Raw genomic sequence first — 14,791 nt, forward strand, 5'->3', positions numbered from 1 at the left:
GGTCCACGTGAAGTAAGACCTCCCAACTATGACATAGCACCAAAGGCACATATTGCAGGGAATGTTTATTTAGGGACCTGAGATTCAGTGTTTGAGGAAAGATTTTTTTGTTTTGGTTTTATTTTTTTAATACCCTGAGGGTCACTAAATACTTCGGTGGCTTGTAAATGGAGTTGTGGACTCCCTTTGAGAGAGCTGCTAAATAAAAATGTCAGGTGTGTCATCTGACCTTGATAGTTCAAGTATGGTCCTGCGTGATGGACTGGGGTGGTGGAGGGGGCAGGATTTGCAGACCTTGCAATGTCCGTAGTGGTGCCATGATCGTCTGATCCGTAGGATGATGCCACCTATCTCTATATTAGTTGAGAAACATTTCTTTTTGTGGGGGTCTTTGGACCTTTCCGTGTTTTATCTGAGGAATCTTGTCTGGATTATATATGCATCCTAGGGATTCTGCTCATTTCCATCAATTTACTTTGTTTGTAGATGTTGCGCCGAAATGCGATAGGGTCTCAGTCAATGAAAACCTCACCATCCATTCATTTAAAGACATCACATTCTCTTCCTATATGAAAACCACAAAGGTGGAAAGGAACTAGCTGAAGGGCCCTGTCACGTGACTGGGTTGCTAGGAGACAGCTTCAGTGGTCCCCCAGAACAGAGCCGCCCACCTACCCCGGTGAGCCTCTCTTAGGGATGTGGCTGCTACATCGAGAAAAACCAAATTAAAGGCTTGAAACATGCACATAAAAAAGTAGATGAGGTCTGTGTATAATTTATTCTTTGCTCTATTTTCTTGCCCTGAATGATAACTATCTCCTTTTGGTAAAAAATAACTTTAGGTAGATTCCCAGGAGAAGGTTAAAAGGAATCAGGAAAAATTGGATTAACTTTAGCTGGAAGAAATTCACACTTGGTTTGTAAGAGACAAAACAGGCGCTGAGTGGAAAGAGCCCTTTGCAGGAGGATAGGGTTTTCTTTCTCGGTTTATCTTTAGGAAATAAGATAATAAAACTAATATTTCTTTCATGCTTAGCTTGTGACAGGCACTGCTTCTAAGTGCTCATGTATTAAATTCTCACAACAAACTATGAGGTGCCGTTACCCCCATTTTGCAAACAAGGAAACTGAAGCACAGAAACTTGTCCAAGGTAAGGTAGCCAGGAAGGGCCAGAGGCAAGCTTCAAACAAAGGCAGTCTGATTTTAGAGCTGAATTTTTTTCTTTTTTAATTCATAGGAACTTAGAAAATTTTACTGAACTCGTGATACAAACAAAGGGAAGTAGGCAAACAGGCTTTTGTGTTCTCTATCATAAAACAACCCACATTGCATGAATGAAGGAAGCCAGAATATTCTCTAATGCCCTATCATTAGGGCCAAAATTGATAAAATGAGATCTAAAATTCACTTATCAGCTTAATTATTTTTTATCTTTATTTTTTGTCAGCCAAGCCATTTGGGCTTGGAGATCGATCGATTGATTGATTTATCTGGTTTTATTATTTAAAAACATTTATAAGTGCATCTAAAATAGGATGCAGTTCAAAAGGTACAGTTTGTCAATAAACTTTAAGGAACTTATTGATTGGATACAATGATGTACACCTGTTTGGGCAATATGAGCCCTGTCTGGATATTCCTAGATCCTGTTTATTTGAAGGTTCTGATTTTCATGATTGATAAGATTTTTATTAAGTTTTTAAACTTAATGAAGTTTAAAGTGGGAATGCAAACTGGTGCAGCCACTGTGGAAAACTGTATGGAGGTTCCTCAAAAAATTAAAAATAGAACTACCCTATGATCCAGTAATCACACTATTGGGTATTTACCCAAAGAATACAAAAACACTAATTTGAAAGGATACATGCACCCTAATGCTTATTGTAGCATTATGTACAATAGCCAAATTATGGAAGGAGCTCAAGTGTCCATTGATAGATGAATGGATAAAGAAGATGTGGTATATATGTGATGGAACACGACTCAGCCATAAAAAGAATGAAATCTTGCCATTTGCAATGATACGGCAGGAGCTAGAGAGTATCATGCTAAATGAGGTAAGTCAGAGAAAGACAAATACTATAGGATTTCATTCATATGTGGAATTTAAGGATTAATAAGATTTTTTAAAAGTATCTATTTTATTTTATTTTTTGTTATCTTCTTAACTTTAAATTCCTCTGAAAAAGTAATTGGCATACTATTTATTTGTCTTTCTTCAGGCTGTTATTTGACATCACAAGTTGGCACTCTGAGAGGCATTTCAAATGTTGCCTCTATAATAAAATTTTCCTGAAAACTGGGGATCCCCTTGGTTTGCACCTTTTTAGTGTTTTATTTACTTTTTATTATGATGTGTACTTCTACCATATTTTAAGACTTTGAGGACTTGTACAACTTAAGATAATGCCTTGTAGGTGTTCTGGGGATTAACTTCTGATACTAAGACTGACGCATAGTGGCCTATTGAATGAGTTACTAGCCTGGCAGCAGCTTCTTGGTTCGATTCATATCTGTGTCAGGTTACCCTTTGGGGGTAGGGGTGGGGTAAGTGTGAAGTAGGGGCCCTAAGGACTTTTTTTGCATCGAAGAGAAAGGGCTTATTTAGTTCCTGTGGGGGCTTGGGGAGGTTACTTATCGTCAGACTTAGCTGCTTCTTACATAAAATGAGGTTAATAATATCTCCCTCCAGGGATTGCTTTGAAGGTTAAATAGAAATGTAGATGGAAAAACTGCTTTCTTAAATTAAAGCACTGTGCAAATATTTTCAGTATCTTACTATTCCCAACACTGAATTTGCCAGATTAATAATAATTTAATAAATCTATCCAGTTATAATGCCATCGGCAGGCAGATGCTCCTTGATGGAGAACAATTATCAGCCAGACTATTACTACAGTTTCTACTGTGGTCAATGTGAGTGATCAGGCGTCATTGAATTTTTTAAAAGGAATACTTACTACGTAGTAAAACAGGAATTCTCAGAATTAAGTGCTGACACTCCCTAAATTACCCAGGGCTTAGGCGCACGTCAGAATCGCTGCAGGGCTTGGGGAGTGGTCCTCTGATAGAGCTTGGGGAATCAATCAAATGCTACCTTCTACTGAGGTTTTCTCTTCAGACATTCCCTTAGGTGAGCGGAAGCTTGTAGGTGCTGATATAAACAAGAAGAGGTCCGTTTGTTACAACTCAGCAAGAGGCTGAGTTTAGATAGAAATGATCTCTTTGAAATGTAAGAATGGGCGATGGTTTTGTAGGAATGTAAACTGAGATACTGGGTGTTTTCCATATAATCTATAACCACATTCAATTAGGGAAGTGCCTCTGGCCCTTCCCCAGGCTGCCTGGTGTAACAGAACATCACTCCTGTGCATGACACTTGCTGCAACCTGCTGCGGGGTTCCTGCACCTTCTCTGGCCCGTCAGAGGTGACCTGAGGCTCTGCGGGGACTGACTTCTCTCAACCTTGTTCCCTGCCTGGAGTAAAAGCTGAACTCTTTCTCGCCTGGGTCCCTACATTTCCTAGACACTGAATCTAGCGGTGGGAGGAGGTGGTGATTAAACTTTGTTTTGTTTTTCTCGAGGTGGGAGGAGGTGGTGATTAAACTTTGTTTTGTTTTTCTCCAATTTATTGGGTCTGTGTTTTCTGTGTAAGGTCTCATTCACTTTGAAAAACAGTTCGTTTCATTTCAGAGTTAGGGTGCAAGACTTTTATGGACCAACACTCCACAAAAACCTTACAAAGTCTGCTTGTCTATGTGATGATATTTGCCAAGAGTTTCTACAGGAAATATTGCTACTATTTCTTTGTGTCCTAATAACATATGCAAGCAAAAAGGACAAATGAAATTATATGGCTTATGATTAATAACATTGTGGAGCACTATGCTATTTCCTTCCTTTTGCCAACCTAGCTAAATGGATGAGTCCTCTTTATTGTGCCCTTTCTGCAATAAAAGAAGCCAATACTTCACAATGTCTCCCATTAACATGTTAAAAAAATTTTTTATAAAAGTGTTCCTGTGTTATGCACAATATGCAAAACTGAGAAACGTTATCAACTTAAGACAGAGGGAATAAAAGGAAAAAAAATTCTACTGGGTTATCCTGCTTGCTTGTGATATGACAAAAATGAATTCATTTACATGGATGAGTAAGTAAAATATTTGCATCTTCCATATTGTGATTTTTAGCAGGATTATATAGAAATGTACACTCTGGAGTTCTGGCAAATTTTCTGGAATTACTGCATTGATGATTTCCTATCTTCTGTTCTCTCTTCCTTTGTCTTTAACTCATTCTGTCTCTTTCGTTGAGAACCAGGTAATCCATTTTGTACTTCATTTTTACTAAGGTTATACATGCACAGATTTTAGAGTCATCTATTCCAACAAGATTTGTTATAAAATCACAAATCTCATCATCCCAGGCCTCTTTACCCAGAGGCAAGCACTTCCCTTCTTGTAGCTGATTCTTTTGGTCCTCCACTGTAGCTAGTCTTTGAAGAACGAGATAGCTCCCAGCATTCACACTGAATCTGGGCTGCTCTTGCAACGGCATGTGCCCCTGGAATGCAGCAGAAATGACACGATGCCGATTCCAGGCTTGACTGAGTCTTAGGAAGACGGTCTGGTAGCTCCTGCTTTTGCCTGCTATGTTGGGTGCACAAGGTGTCCCCGAGTCTGGTCCTCCAGGGATTGCCAACACTTCCCTCCTGTGCTAGAGCGCCCGCTTCCCGTATTCCACGTCTCCTCTTTCGGTTGTTGTTGTTTTTGGTTTCCTCTTTCATTTTGGGAGTGCATACCCTCCAGCAATTTCCAAAGAAATAGTTCATGGGTAGTAAACGTTTGGATAACTCATGTCCGACAATGTCTATTCTACCTTCGCGAGTGGCTGGTAGATTACGCAGAGAATTCTAGATTGCAAATAAATGTTCTTCAGAATTCTTAAGGCATTGCACAATCGATTTCTACATTGTTGTTTAGAAGTCTAAAGCATTCTGGCTCCTTTGCATGAGACCTGTTTTTCTCTTTGGAAGCTCACAGGAGAATTTTATATATATGTACATATATGTATATATGTGTATCTATATAGGTATGTGCGTGTGTATATATGTATATATGTATGTATATGTTTTATATATGTATATATAAAATTATATATATTTATAATACCATATAATATTCTGTAATATAATTTATGAACTCTATAAATATTATATTAAAATATATTAAATATAATTTATAAATATAATATTTATAATATATTAAACTATATGTAATATAATATATATATGTATTTGGTTTCCCATGTTCTGCAATATTACAATACAACTTGATAGGGGTTTATTTTTACCATTGTTCTGGGCATTCAATGGGACCTTATAATCTAGAAATGTGTGTTCCAGAGTTCTGGGACATTTTCTGGAATTATTGCATTGATGATTATATAATCATCATATATATTTTCATATACATATTCACACATATTCATATATATTCACATATATTCTTAGATATTCACATATATTCACAGATATATACACATATACATATATAAGATGCCTACCATATGTCAAGCATTTTTCTAGGTGTTAGGATACAAAGACAAAGAAGACGTAATCCTTTTGCTCCAGAAACTTCCTATGGAAGGTGGGTCTGTAATCAGGATGATCACACTTCCCAGTTTACCTGGATATTCTTGGTTTATTCTAGTTTTTCTGGCATAATTATTAATACTGCTCACTTTCATGGCCAAAAAAGTCTCAGTTTGGAGATAAATTATCTGATAACCATTCCACAGAGTTGTTGCAAAGATTAGATGATAAAATTTATGTGAAAATGCTTTGTGAATTGTAAAACGTACAAATAACAGGATGAAAAGATTTAAGTTCTTTTATTTCTTTCTCCTACTGAGCCAAAAATGTCTACAATTGCTCTCTACCTTGCTCTCTGTTACTGCTCTAAGATCTACTTGGATTTGTAAGAAAATAAACTTGCCGGAAAATTAATTTCATTTTAAGGCAGCTTAGCACGTTCTCAACCAGTTTCAAGATGAAACTCCTGTTTGTGGATTGTTTTAGATCCTTACATGTATGCTTGAGGTTTATTTATTGGTTGCTTGTTGTTTGCAGATTTATGGGTCCTTTCGAATTTAACATTTTCTGATTCTGTTGCATTTTGGACATAGGGACATGCCAGTTCCCTAGGAATTTTTAAAGCCTATTTGAGAAGGAAAAGGTATAAAAATACTAGTTGTTAGGTGTTTACCATAAAGAAGGCAGAGTGCCTGCCCTCGAGGAGCTCCCAGTGTCAATGTCTCAGGTGTCCCTTATGTCCCTCCACATGACAGAGCTGTGATTTTCTTTTGCACAGGGAAGGGAACTGAGGCACATATATAGAGGTTAAGTAACCTAGTTAATAAATACCACAGCCAGGAAAGCGCTAGGATCTAAGTATATATCTAATCTGATTCTAAAGCCTGTTGATCATTCCTTCATGAGTTTAACAATAGTTTTTTTTTTTTTTTTTTTTTTTTTTAGTTTTTGAATACTGATGACGTGCGAGGCACTGTGTTGGTGTGTTCATGGCGGTGAGTAAAACAGAGCTGGTCTTTGTTCTCATATCTAGCTTGGCATCATCATCATCATCAGTCAGGCCATCATTTATTAAACAGATTTTTCCAGGTACTGGGTTCAATGCTTTACTTGCATTATCGATGAAAATGGTGACAACGGCTGTGAGAGAGAAATTATAATCCTTTGGGTTTTATAGATTAGGAAACCGAGCTTCAGTGAGGGGAAGCTGTTTGATCAACAGGGAAGAGTGATGGTTTGCATATGGGTGTCATTGTCACTATGATCAGGACCTTTGCTGGGCAGTCCTGCTGTGGCCGGTAGCCCACTGAGGGGCTGGGGTGGCAGTGCAGGAGCCCAGTGGGGAAAGCCTGGGGCAACTTGGCCTTTATGGAATCATTTTTTCTAAGGAATAGACTTTAGTCTTGGGAAAAAATGGTAAGAATGTAATTTCCTTGGGGCGCCTGGGTGGCTCAGTCGTTAAGCGTCTGCCTTCGGCTCAGGTCATGATCTCAGGGTCCTGGAATCAAGTCCTGCGTCAGGCTCCCTGCTCAGCGGGAAGCCTGCTTCTCCCTCTCCCACTCCCCCTGCTTGTGTTCCCTCTCTCGCTGTGTTTCTGTCAAATAAATAAATAAAATATTAAAAAAAAAGAAAGAATGTAATTTCCTTTAAAATTTTTGGCAGATAGACTCAAGTACAGACTATGAAAATTGAAAAAGGTAATAGTGATTATAATAATACATAATCATTGTGTAGTAAAAAATATTAATAAGCTATATATTTAGGTCTACCTGAAGTAAACCTTATGAGTATGGCTTGGGTGAATATCTGGACCCTAATTAGTATTCATTTGACCTAGTTTCTATTTTTTGCCTCCAGAATGAAGAATTTATTCCTGATATACAGATTTTGAGGCATTTGCATTTGAGGCAAATCTGACATACTTTGACCCTCAGTACTTCTTTTCATACAACTTCAGAGAAGTATATATATTTTTAGTTGCTTTTGGCTTACTGGCACTCTCCTTCTCTACTTCGTGGCTACAGAATCTTTTGAGGGGTGGGGGAGGGGACCCATAATTCTGTGACTTGGGTGGAGCTGAACCCCCCTCCCATTTCATGGTTACAGGCATTCTCCCGTGGCCTTTGCCACAGGGATGAATTCAGGGATGGGCACTGATCTAAGGCAAGCATCTGCAAGTCCTCCCTGGGTCCCTTCTGCTCTAGTTACCCACAATTTAACGGGGATTTACTTAGCTGGTTGGGTATGAGCCTCGCACTGCTGATGGCCATTCTATGCAACAGGTAAACAGACTCATGTCTGAGAGATGGAGGACAGACCCTGATAACATCATTTGAGCCCTGGATCCCACTTTGCCTGAACTCAGTTTACCCTTCAACTTCCATGTCATGTAAACCCACAAACCCATCTTATTTATTTTTGCTTGAGCTCATTTGAATTGTGTTTCTGTGACTTGTCACCAAAAAGCTTCCTGGTTGAAACCCTATTCCACTGGTGGTCTAATCTTTAAAAATAAAACAAGGGTCAGATCACACTGATTCTTGCCATCACATTTGGAGAAATTGTGGGCATTCTGGTTTCGTCACTAAGATATTGTGTGGGCAGCCAAGGTCATCTGGCAGCTAAGTGCTCAGAGAGTTTTAAGGAAGCAGATGTCTTGATCTATAAAGGGTTTGGGGGGCCCATGCCAGGACTCTACCTGCTTCTGGTCAATCTGCTCTGTGACATCTAAGTTAAAGATTTGACAAAAGGGGGCAAAATGAGCCATCAGGAAACAGGTGCCCATGGGGAAGCCTGATTGACAAGTCAAAGGACAGAAGGAAGACCAAACGTGGCCTCACGCAGAGAAGGATTGAACACTTTTGGAAAGAATCTTCATTGTAAAAATTACCTAGTGACTTTTGTCTCTAACTGATATATTTCACTGCTCTCCCTTGTGTACCTCCCCCCCATGCCCTTTTAAGCTTAAAATAAAGTGACCATGCCACACATTTTGACCTTGTCAATCTCTTTGGATAAAATTTCATCTACTTCCATTTGTGTAATATTTAATAACTATGGTAACTTTGCATCTCATATAAGTGATGAAAGTGTCAACATGAATGTCTCTCTCTCTTTTTTTTTTTTTGGCCATATTAAGGCTATCTAAACAATTCTAGGTTAAAAAAATATTATTAAAAGGAAAGCAATAAAAAAAAGGGAAAGCAATCATGCATATGTTGTTTTAAGCTGCCTACACACAAGAAAGAGGGATGGGACAGATTGAACATTTAATCAGAAATAATTTTTTATCCTCAAAGCAAGGCCATAATTAATTCCCATTAAATCTATTCATTAATCATCTGAGATCAAGCATGGTAGCTTCTCAGTAAACACTTCTGGATGCTAGTTGCTTTTGCGATCTACCGGGTACATAGAATTATCGGACATACACTACTTCAGAATAATGCCACAGTTTTGTTTTACTAGGATTAATTAAGTCATTTAAAAACTAAGATGAGTTATTTAGCAAGACTAATTGCCTTTTGATGTCAGGGCTAGTTTGTGATAATAATTGATTTTCTGGTTAATAGAGTCAGAGGGGCATGCACTCAGAAGTGGTTTCAAAACATTAAAATATATTGTTGTTTTTTTTTTATATTTTATCCGCTTCCATTTCAAGTTTAGTTGTTTGTAAAGGTATAATTTTAAAGGAAAATGGTTCAGAACATAGTGATTTTCATTGTTTTGTATGATCTAATCAACAGCATTCTTGAAAATGTTCTAAAGTTAGAACATACTGGCTCTTTGTTTGGCATTTCATTTTTTCAAACTCCTTCCCTCATAGTTTCAAGAAAATTACAGATGTGTATCTTAAAAAGAAGTTGTCGCCCTCCACTTACAAGTATCATAAGTAATTAATTAGTTTATTAATTATCGATAGGATTAATTTTGTCTGAAGAGCCGAAACATAAAAAAAAAGGGAAGAACTAGATAATTTTCTCTGAAATGACTGTGTAAGTCCATAGGGAAATTGGATTTCATACAAATTGCTTCGTATTAGTCCTGCATTCATATATCTCCTGCTTAGATTCCCCAGTGAGATTTCTAATCATTTCTTATAGTGATCAGCTATTATCCACGCCTATCTGATTTATATAGACACTTTAAATATTAAATACTGCCTGTACCTAGTCCAGTACTTTGATTACATATGTACCTGACTTTCACAGCTAATTCCATAAGATGCTTTCTCCTTTTTTGTCATTTTGACATGACATGAAAGGTTTTCTTGGTGACAGTATGTTTCCTGCTCAGCTCCAAAATATATGATAGCACAGCTATCCTAATTTTTCCTTAAAACCTTAAAAAAAAAACCATGAAAGTCTATACTTCATTCAGATTTTCTTAGTTTTAAACCTAATACTCTTTCTTTTTTTCTGCTTGAGGATCCCATCCAGGAAGCCACATTACATGTGGTCATTATGCCTCCTTAGGCTCCTCTAGTCTGTGACAATTTCTCAAACTACCTTTGTTTTTGATGACCTTGGCAGTTTTGAGGAGGAACATAGAGTTTTGCAGGCCCTTGGAGCTTTTAAAAAATGCTTTCCAGAAAAAAGAAGTAAGCAATAAATGTCTTTTCCTGTGCCACAGAAGAACGTCTTTACCAGTGCAGGTTAAACCCAAAGAAAAAGAATGTCTTGCTTATGGAGGATAGCGATCGCCAGCCACATACTCTACTTTAGTACATGCATAGAAATGAAAGGGTACACACCCCCATGATTTGACTTCTGAGGTGCACAAGAGAGGACTTAAAAATTGGAAGTAATTATACCCACAGAGAGGGTCAAGGGACCCTGCTATGAGCAGATGTTTTCTGGCTTTATGAGCCTGGAGCAGGGGGCGCTGAAGCAAGGGGCATGAGCACGTTGGCTAGGAAAAGGTGACTCAGAGCAGGTTGGTAAACACTGGATAGTTTACGAAGGTAAGTCTGGGGTTGTTTCCAGTGAAGCTTCTGGTTGCTATGACTTGGACAGGGCCAGGCTGAGAAGGAGGCAGACAGAGGGGAACTAGGTGACTTCCCTAGATTTTTTAGTACTTTTTCCCCTAGAACCACTCAAAGTGTCTGAAATCCAAAAATATTCATGGCACCAGGCCTCCTCTGAGTAGGGAAGTCTGATTTAGCAATAAAAATACAAGACTCCCAGTTAAGGTTGAATTTCAGATAAATAATAAACAGCTTTTTCAGTATAAGTATGTCCCAGGCAATGTTTGGGACATGCTTATGCTAAAAATGTATTTGTTGTTTATCTGAATAGTCAACATCCTGCATTTTCTCTGCATTTTCCTGGGGTCCCCTTGGGTATGTGTGGCGGGGGAGAGGAGAGAGCAGAAAAGGAGAAGCGTTGTAGGTTGGACAGTTTCTAGCCTCAGACCACCACTCTCGGAGAGCAGTTACCTTAACATGAAAGACAGATGTGATATCGTGTATTCTCAAAAGCTACCCCAGGTCAGCCTTTGAAGAACCTATGAGCCTCTAAGACCTCTGGAACGACATTCTTTTTATCTCCTTCTTTCTTCATTTTTGAACAGATACCCAATAAGTCTGTGTCCTATAAACAGTATTCTTTAATATATACAGATACTGAAGAAAATTGAACCCAATGGGATCAGAAACAAGGGGTCAGCAAAGGTAGAATTTCCCTATGGCCACCTGGTTCCTAACACATCCTTTTTTTTTTTTTTTCTTTGCGGGGCTCTGGATTTATGGACTAGTGTTTAGTCTCACGGCTTTCTCCCCCTCCTCCTATCTAATTTCTAGTTTTTTCAGATGATGGCAAGAATAAAAACTTGACTATAAAAAATCCCTCATGCATGGCATAATTGAAAACTAAGTATAATTGTAAAAGTTAAGTGTTAAACCACGTTACATGCCCTGGCACAATTTAAAAAAATACATAAGCATAATTTAACAAACTAAAGAATTTGAAACTGATAGAAGTATGCTCTTGGCCTCCAAGAAAGTCAGCAAAAGGATTAAGCTTGACATCCTTCACACATCAACTGGGTTAAAATCAGAGAGCATTTAAAAGCCTTTGCAAAATAGAGATGACACATCATAATCTTTTAATGGCAGAAATTCCCATTAGCATCAACTGTTGCATAAATAATATTCGTTATAGTGATTAGAAATGTTAATTTCTTAGAGCAATCATAATTTCCTTTAATCTACTATGGCAGTGTTTTTTAAACCCCAGGTTATGACCCATTAGTGGGTCATGAAATCAATTTAGTGGGATATAATCAGCATTAAAGAGAATAGAATAGAATAGAAAATATCCAATTTCATTGCATACAATGTAAATATAATTTCATGTGCTTTAACTTCAGCTTTCTAAAAACATAAGTATAACTACTTGGTTACAATATAAAATGTATTTCATATGGTCTGTCATGCAGTCAGGACACAATATATCCTATATTATAACAAATAAATTCTATGATCTAAAGGTGAAACACAAATTTAAGTCACAAATTGGTGAAAACAGAAGAAAATATTTACAGTAGAAGATATTGTGATGGCTTATATGTGTTTAACCAAATAACAGGGCCACTTCTCCATTTGCTGAGTTCTGGTTCAAGGTGATAAATGTGGAGTTCTACTTCTTATTATCAATGCAATTAGGGATGCCTTGGTGGTTTACATAAGTGAGGGCTATGGGGGCAGCCTCTCTCTACTACTTCCTGGTCAGCTTATCTTGGGCATGTAACTGAATTGTTCTGTGTCTCGATTTCCTTACTGATAAGATGAGCCTTGTAATGAACTGGTCATCAAATTTGTAAAGATTAAATGAATTTATACACAGAATGTATCTAACACAGCGTTTGGCACTTAGCAAGTCTTCAATAAGTGTTAGTTAGTGGCTTTATTACTTTTTCTTATTTTCGTGTAAGAATAGCCAGCATTAGAGAATTTCTTGCCTCAAACTTTTAATTTTCTCTCTGACAATCGGAGAACGGAGGCCAAAGTGTGCTTTGTGGTTCCTCCCACACATGGTCCCATGCATGAACTCTTCTTCATGTCTTTGTCAGTTCACTGGAATGAAATGCTTCAGAGCAAAGGTTCTCAACCCGGGACACATGATACACCTTGCAGCATTGTGAATTTCTGAGATGTGATTGGGATTTTGAACGAATGTGCAAATACACCTTTGGGGGATACATGGAGGGGATCAATGGCTGCTAGAGTCACGGGGGCCCATATGTGGTGCAGTGAAGAGTTAGATGGACCTAGATCTAAATTCAGGCTTATTAATTAGCATGGTAACCCTGAGTAAATTACTTAAATCTTGTAGCTCCACTTACCTGTCCGTAGAATGGGGATTAAAGATAGCTGCTACACAATACAGTTGCTGTAATAATTAACGTTCATAGTATTTGTAAAAAGCTTAGCATCAGGCATAATGGCTGCCACAGAATGGGTATTCAAGGAAGTATTAATAGTGGAAAAAGGGTAGGGAGACTGGAAAATAGAACACAATGGTTGCTATTCTGAATTTCAATTTTGGAATGTTAAGTCTACCACTGAATCATTAAGTAATCATTCATTCAGTAATCCATTCCTTCATTTATTCAACAAAAATTGACTGGATGCTGCCATGTGTAAGGGATTATGTGAGGTGCTGAGGTGTGTCTTATCCACGAATGGAAAAGACACATTCTCTGTCCTCACAGAGCTTACGATCCAGGAAGGCTTGCCAACAGGCAGTCACCAACCTTGTGATAAATGGGGCAGCAGGTAAAGTATGGGGCTCGGGAGAACGAGGGTGATATCTCGAACTCAGAACCACATTCAACAAGATTTGTGGTTTGGTTTCATCTTATAGTTCTAGTTTTCAGTTCAGTGCTTAAAAGAGATAACTTCCTTTTGTTTATTTAATGCTGAATGTTATGGGTCAAATGTATAGACCTATTAAGGGACATTAAGGGCAGAATTTGATCTGTGGAGCCCAGAGGAAACTGCTCTTCTCTTGAATATGGCTCCAAGGATGAGCATATGTAGTGAGACCTCTTGACAGCAAAGGGACTAGAGAACAGGACAAACATCCACCTTCAAGGAAAATCATAAAATCCAGGGCATTTCTATTTTTGCCTGGACTTCAAGGAAACTTAGAGCTAAATTTAATGTTCCATTACAACAAGTATAGTAGCCTATTTTTTTGTTTGTTTATTTCTTCCTCCTTTCCTCTCAATGATTTTGATTTTCCATTTTTAATGCATTATGATATCTCTATATCTATCTATCATCTATGCCATATTAAATGGTTTTTGAAAGTAGACAGGGTAATAATTGTTAAATAACTTCAGTAACTTAGTGTCTTACATATTACATTAGCCTTTTACTTTGTATATTTTTATGACTCAATGGACATGACCAAATTGTAATATATTTAAACTTTATGAAATTGAGTCATACTTTGACAGCTCTATCTATCACAGAAGAATTTCATAGCAGGAACAATGTCTTCCAGGAGAAGTCCTTATGTTATTAATAATTGGATGTCACAGTATCATTTGGGATTATATCTACTGTTAGGAGACAAAGTTGCTGTGTTAACCCATTTAAATTATTTTTGCACTCTCTCGACACAGAAAAACTCTTTTACCTTTGAGCAAAGCTGTCAGGATAGCTAAATCAATGTCCTGGTGTCCTTCTGATCCCATCCGAAATACCGTAATCTGCAATTTGAGACAAGGTGACCATTAGCAATGCATGTTTTTCCCCAAGAGAAATTCAGTCAAAGAGACCATATCTGAACACAGACTATCTTAATATCTACAAGGTAGATTCTTCACCACAGGGAAAGCAGACAGAGCCAGAATTCGGCTAGAGGGTTCTGCAGTTCATTAAGAGGAAGATGTCTCATAGCCTCCTAACAGAGACCACCTCACATAATTGCATTGATTATGTTTACAATGACGAGAAACAATGAAGGAAAATGTCCTCTTCTATCGTTTCAGTTTGAAAATTAAAACTTGCTGGATTTACAAAAAATGTGTAAGCTGTGATGTAAACTATGAGTTGAGAAATTGTTTAAAAGTAGCTAGTTTAGTATGCCCTTCAGTAAGTGGTCCTACCGTGTCTGTCTGTGTATGTGTGTGTGCGCATGTGTGTGTGTGTGTGTGTGTGCATGCGTACGATAAAACCATCACCA

The 14,791-nt window shown here is 37.8% G+C and overlaps 1 protein-coding gene across 8 annotated transcripts in view; it reads right to left on the reverse strand.

Annotated features, from left to right (window-relative positions):
• TRPM3 (transient receptor potential cation channel subfamily M member 3) overlaps positions 1-14,791 on the reverse strand; it is a 493,595-nt gene that overhangs the window by 105,999 nt on the left and 372,805 nt on the right. For all 8 annotated transcript variants that reach the window (XM_078061329.1, XM_078061328.1, XM_078061333.1 and 5 more), the window contains one exon: positions 14,243-14,315. In XM_078061329.1, the coding sequence (XP_077917455.1) occupies positions 14,243-14,315 (73 nt within the window). The remainder of the gene's footprint in view (positions 1-14,242; positions 14,316-14,791) is intronic.

This window comes from Halichoerus grypus, chromosome 14 (assembly GCF_964656455.1).
Source record: "Halichoerus grypus chromosome 14, mHalGry1.hap1.1, whole genome shotgun sequence".
Classification (NCBI taxonomy): domain Eukaryota; kingdom Metazoa; phylum Chordata; class Mammalia; order Carnivora; family Phocidae; genus Halichoerus; species Halichoerus grypus.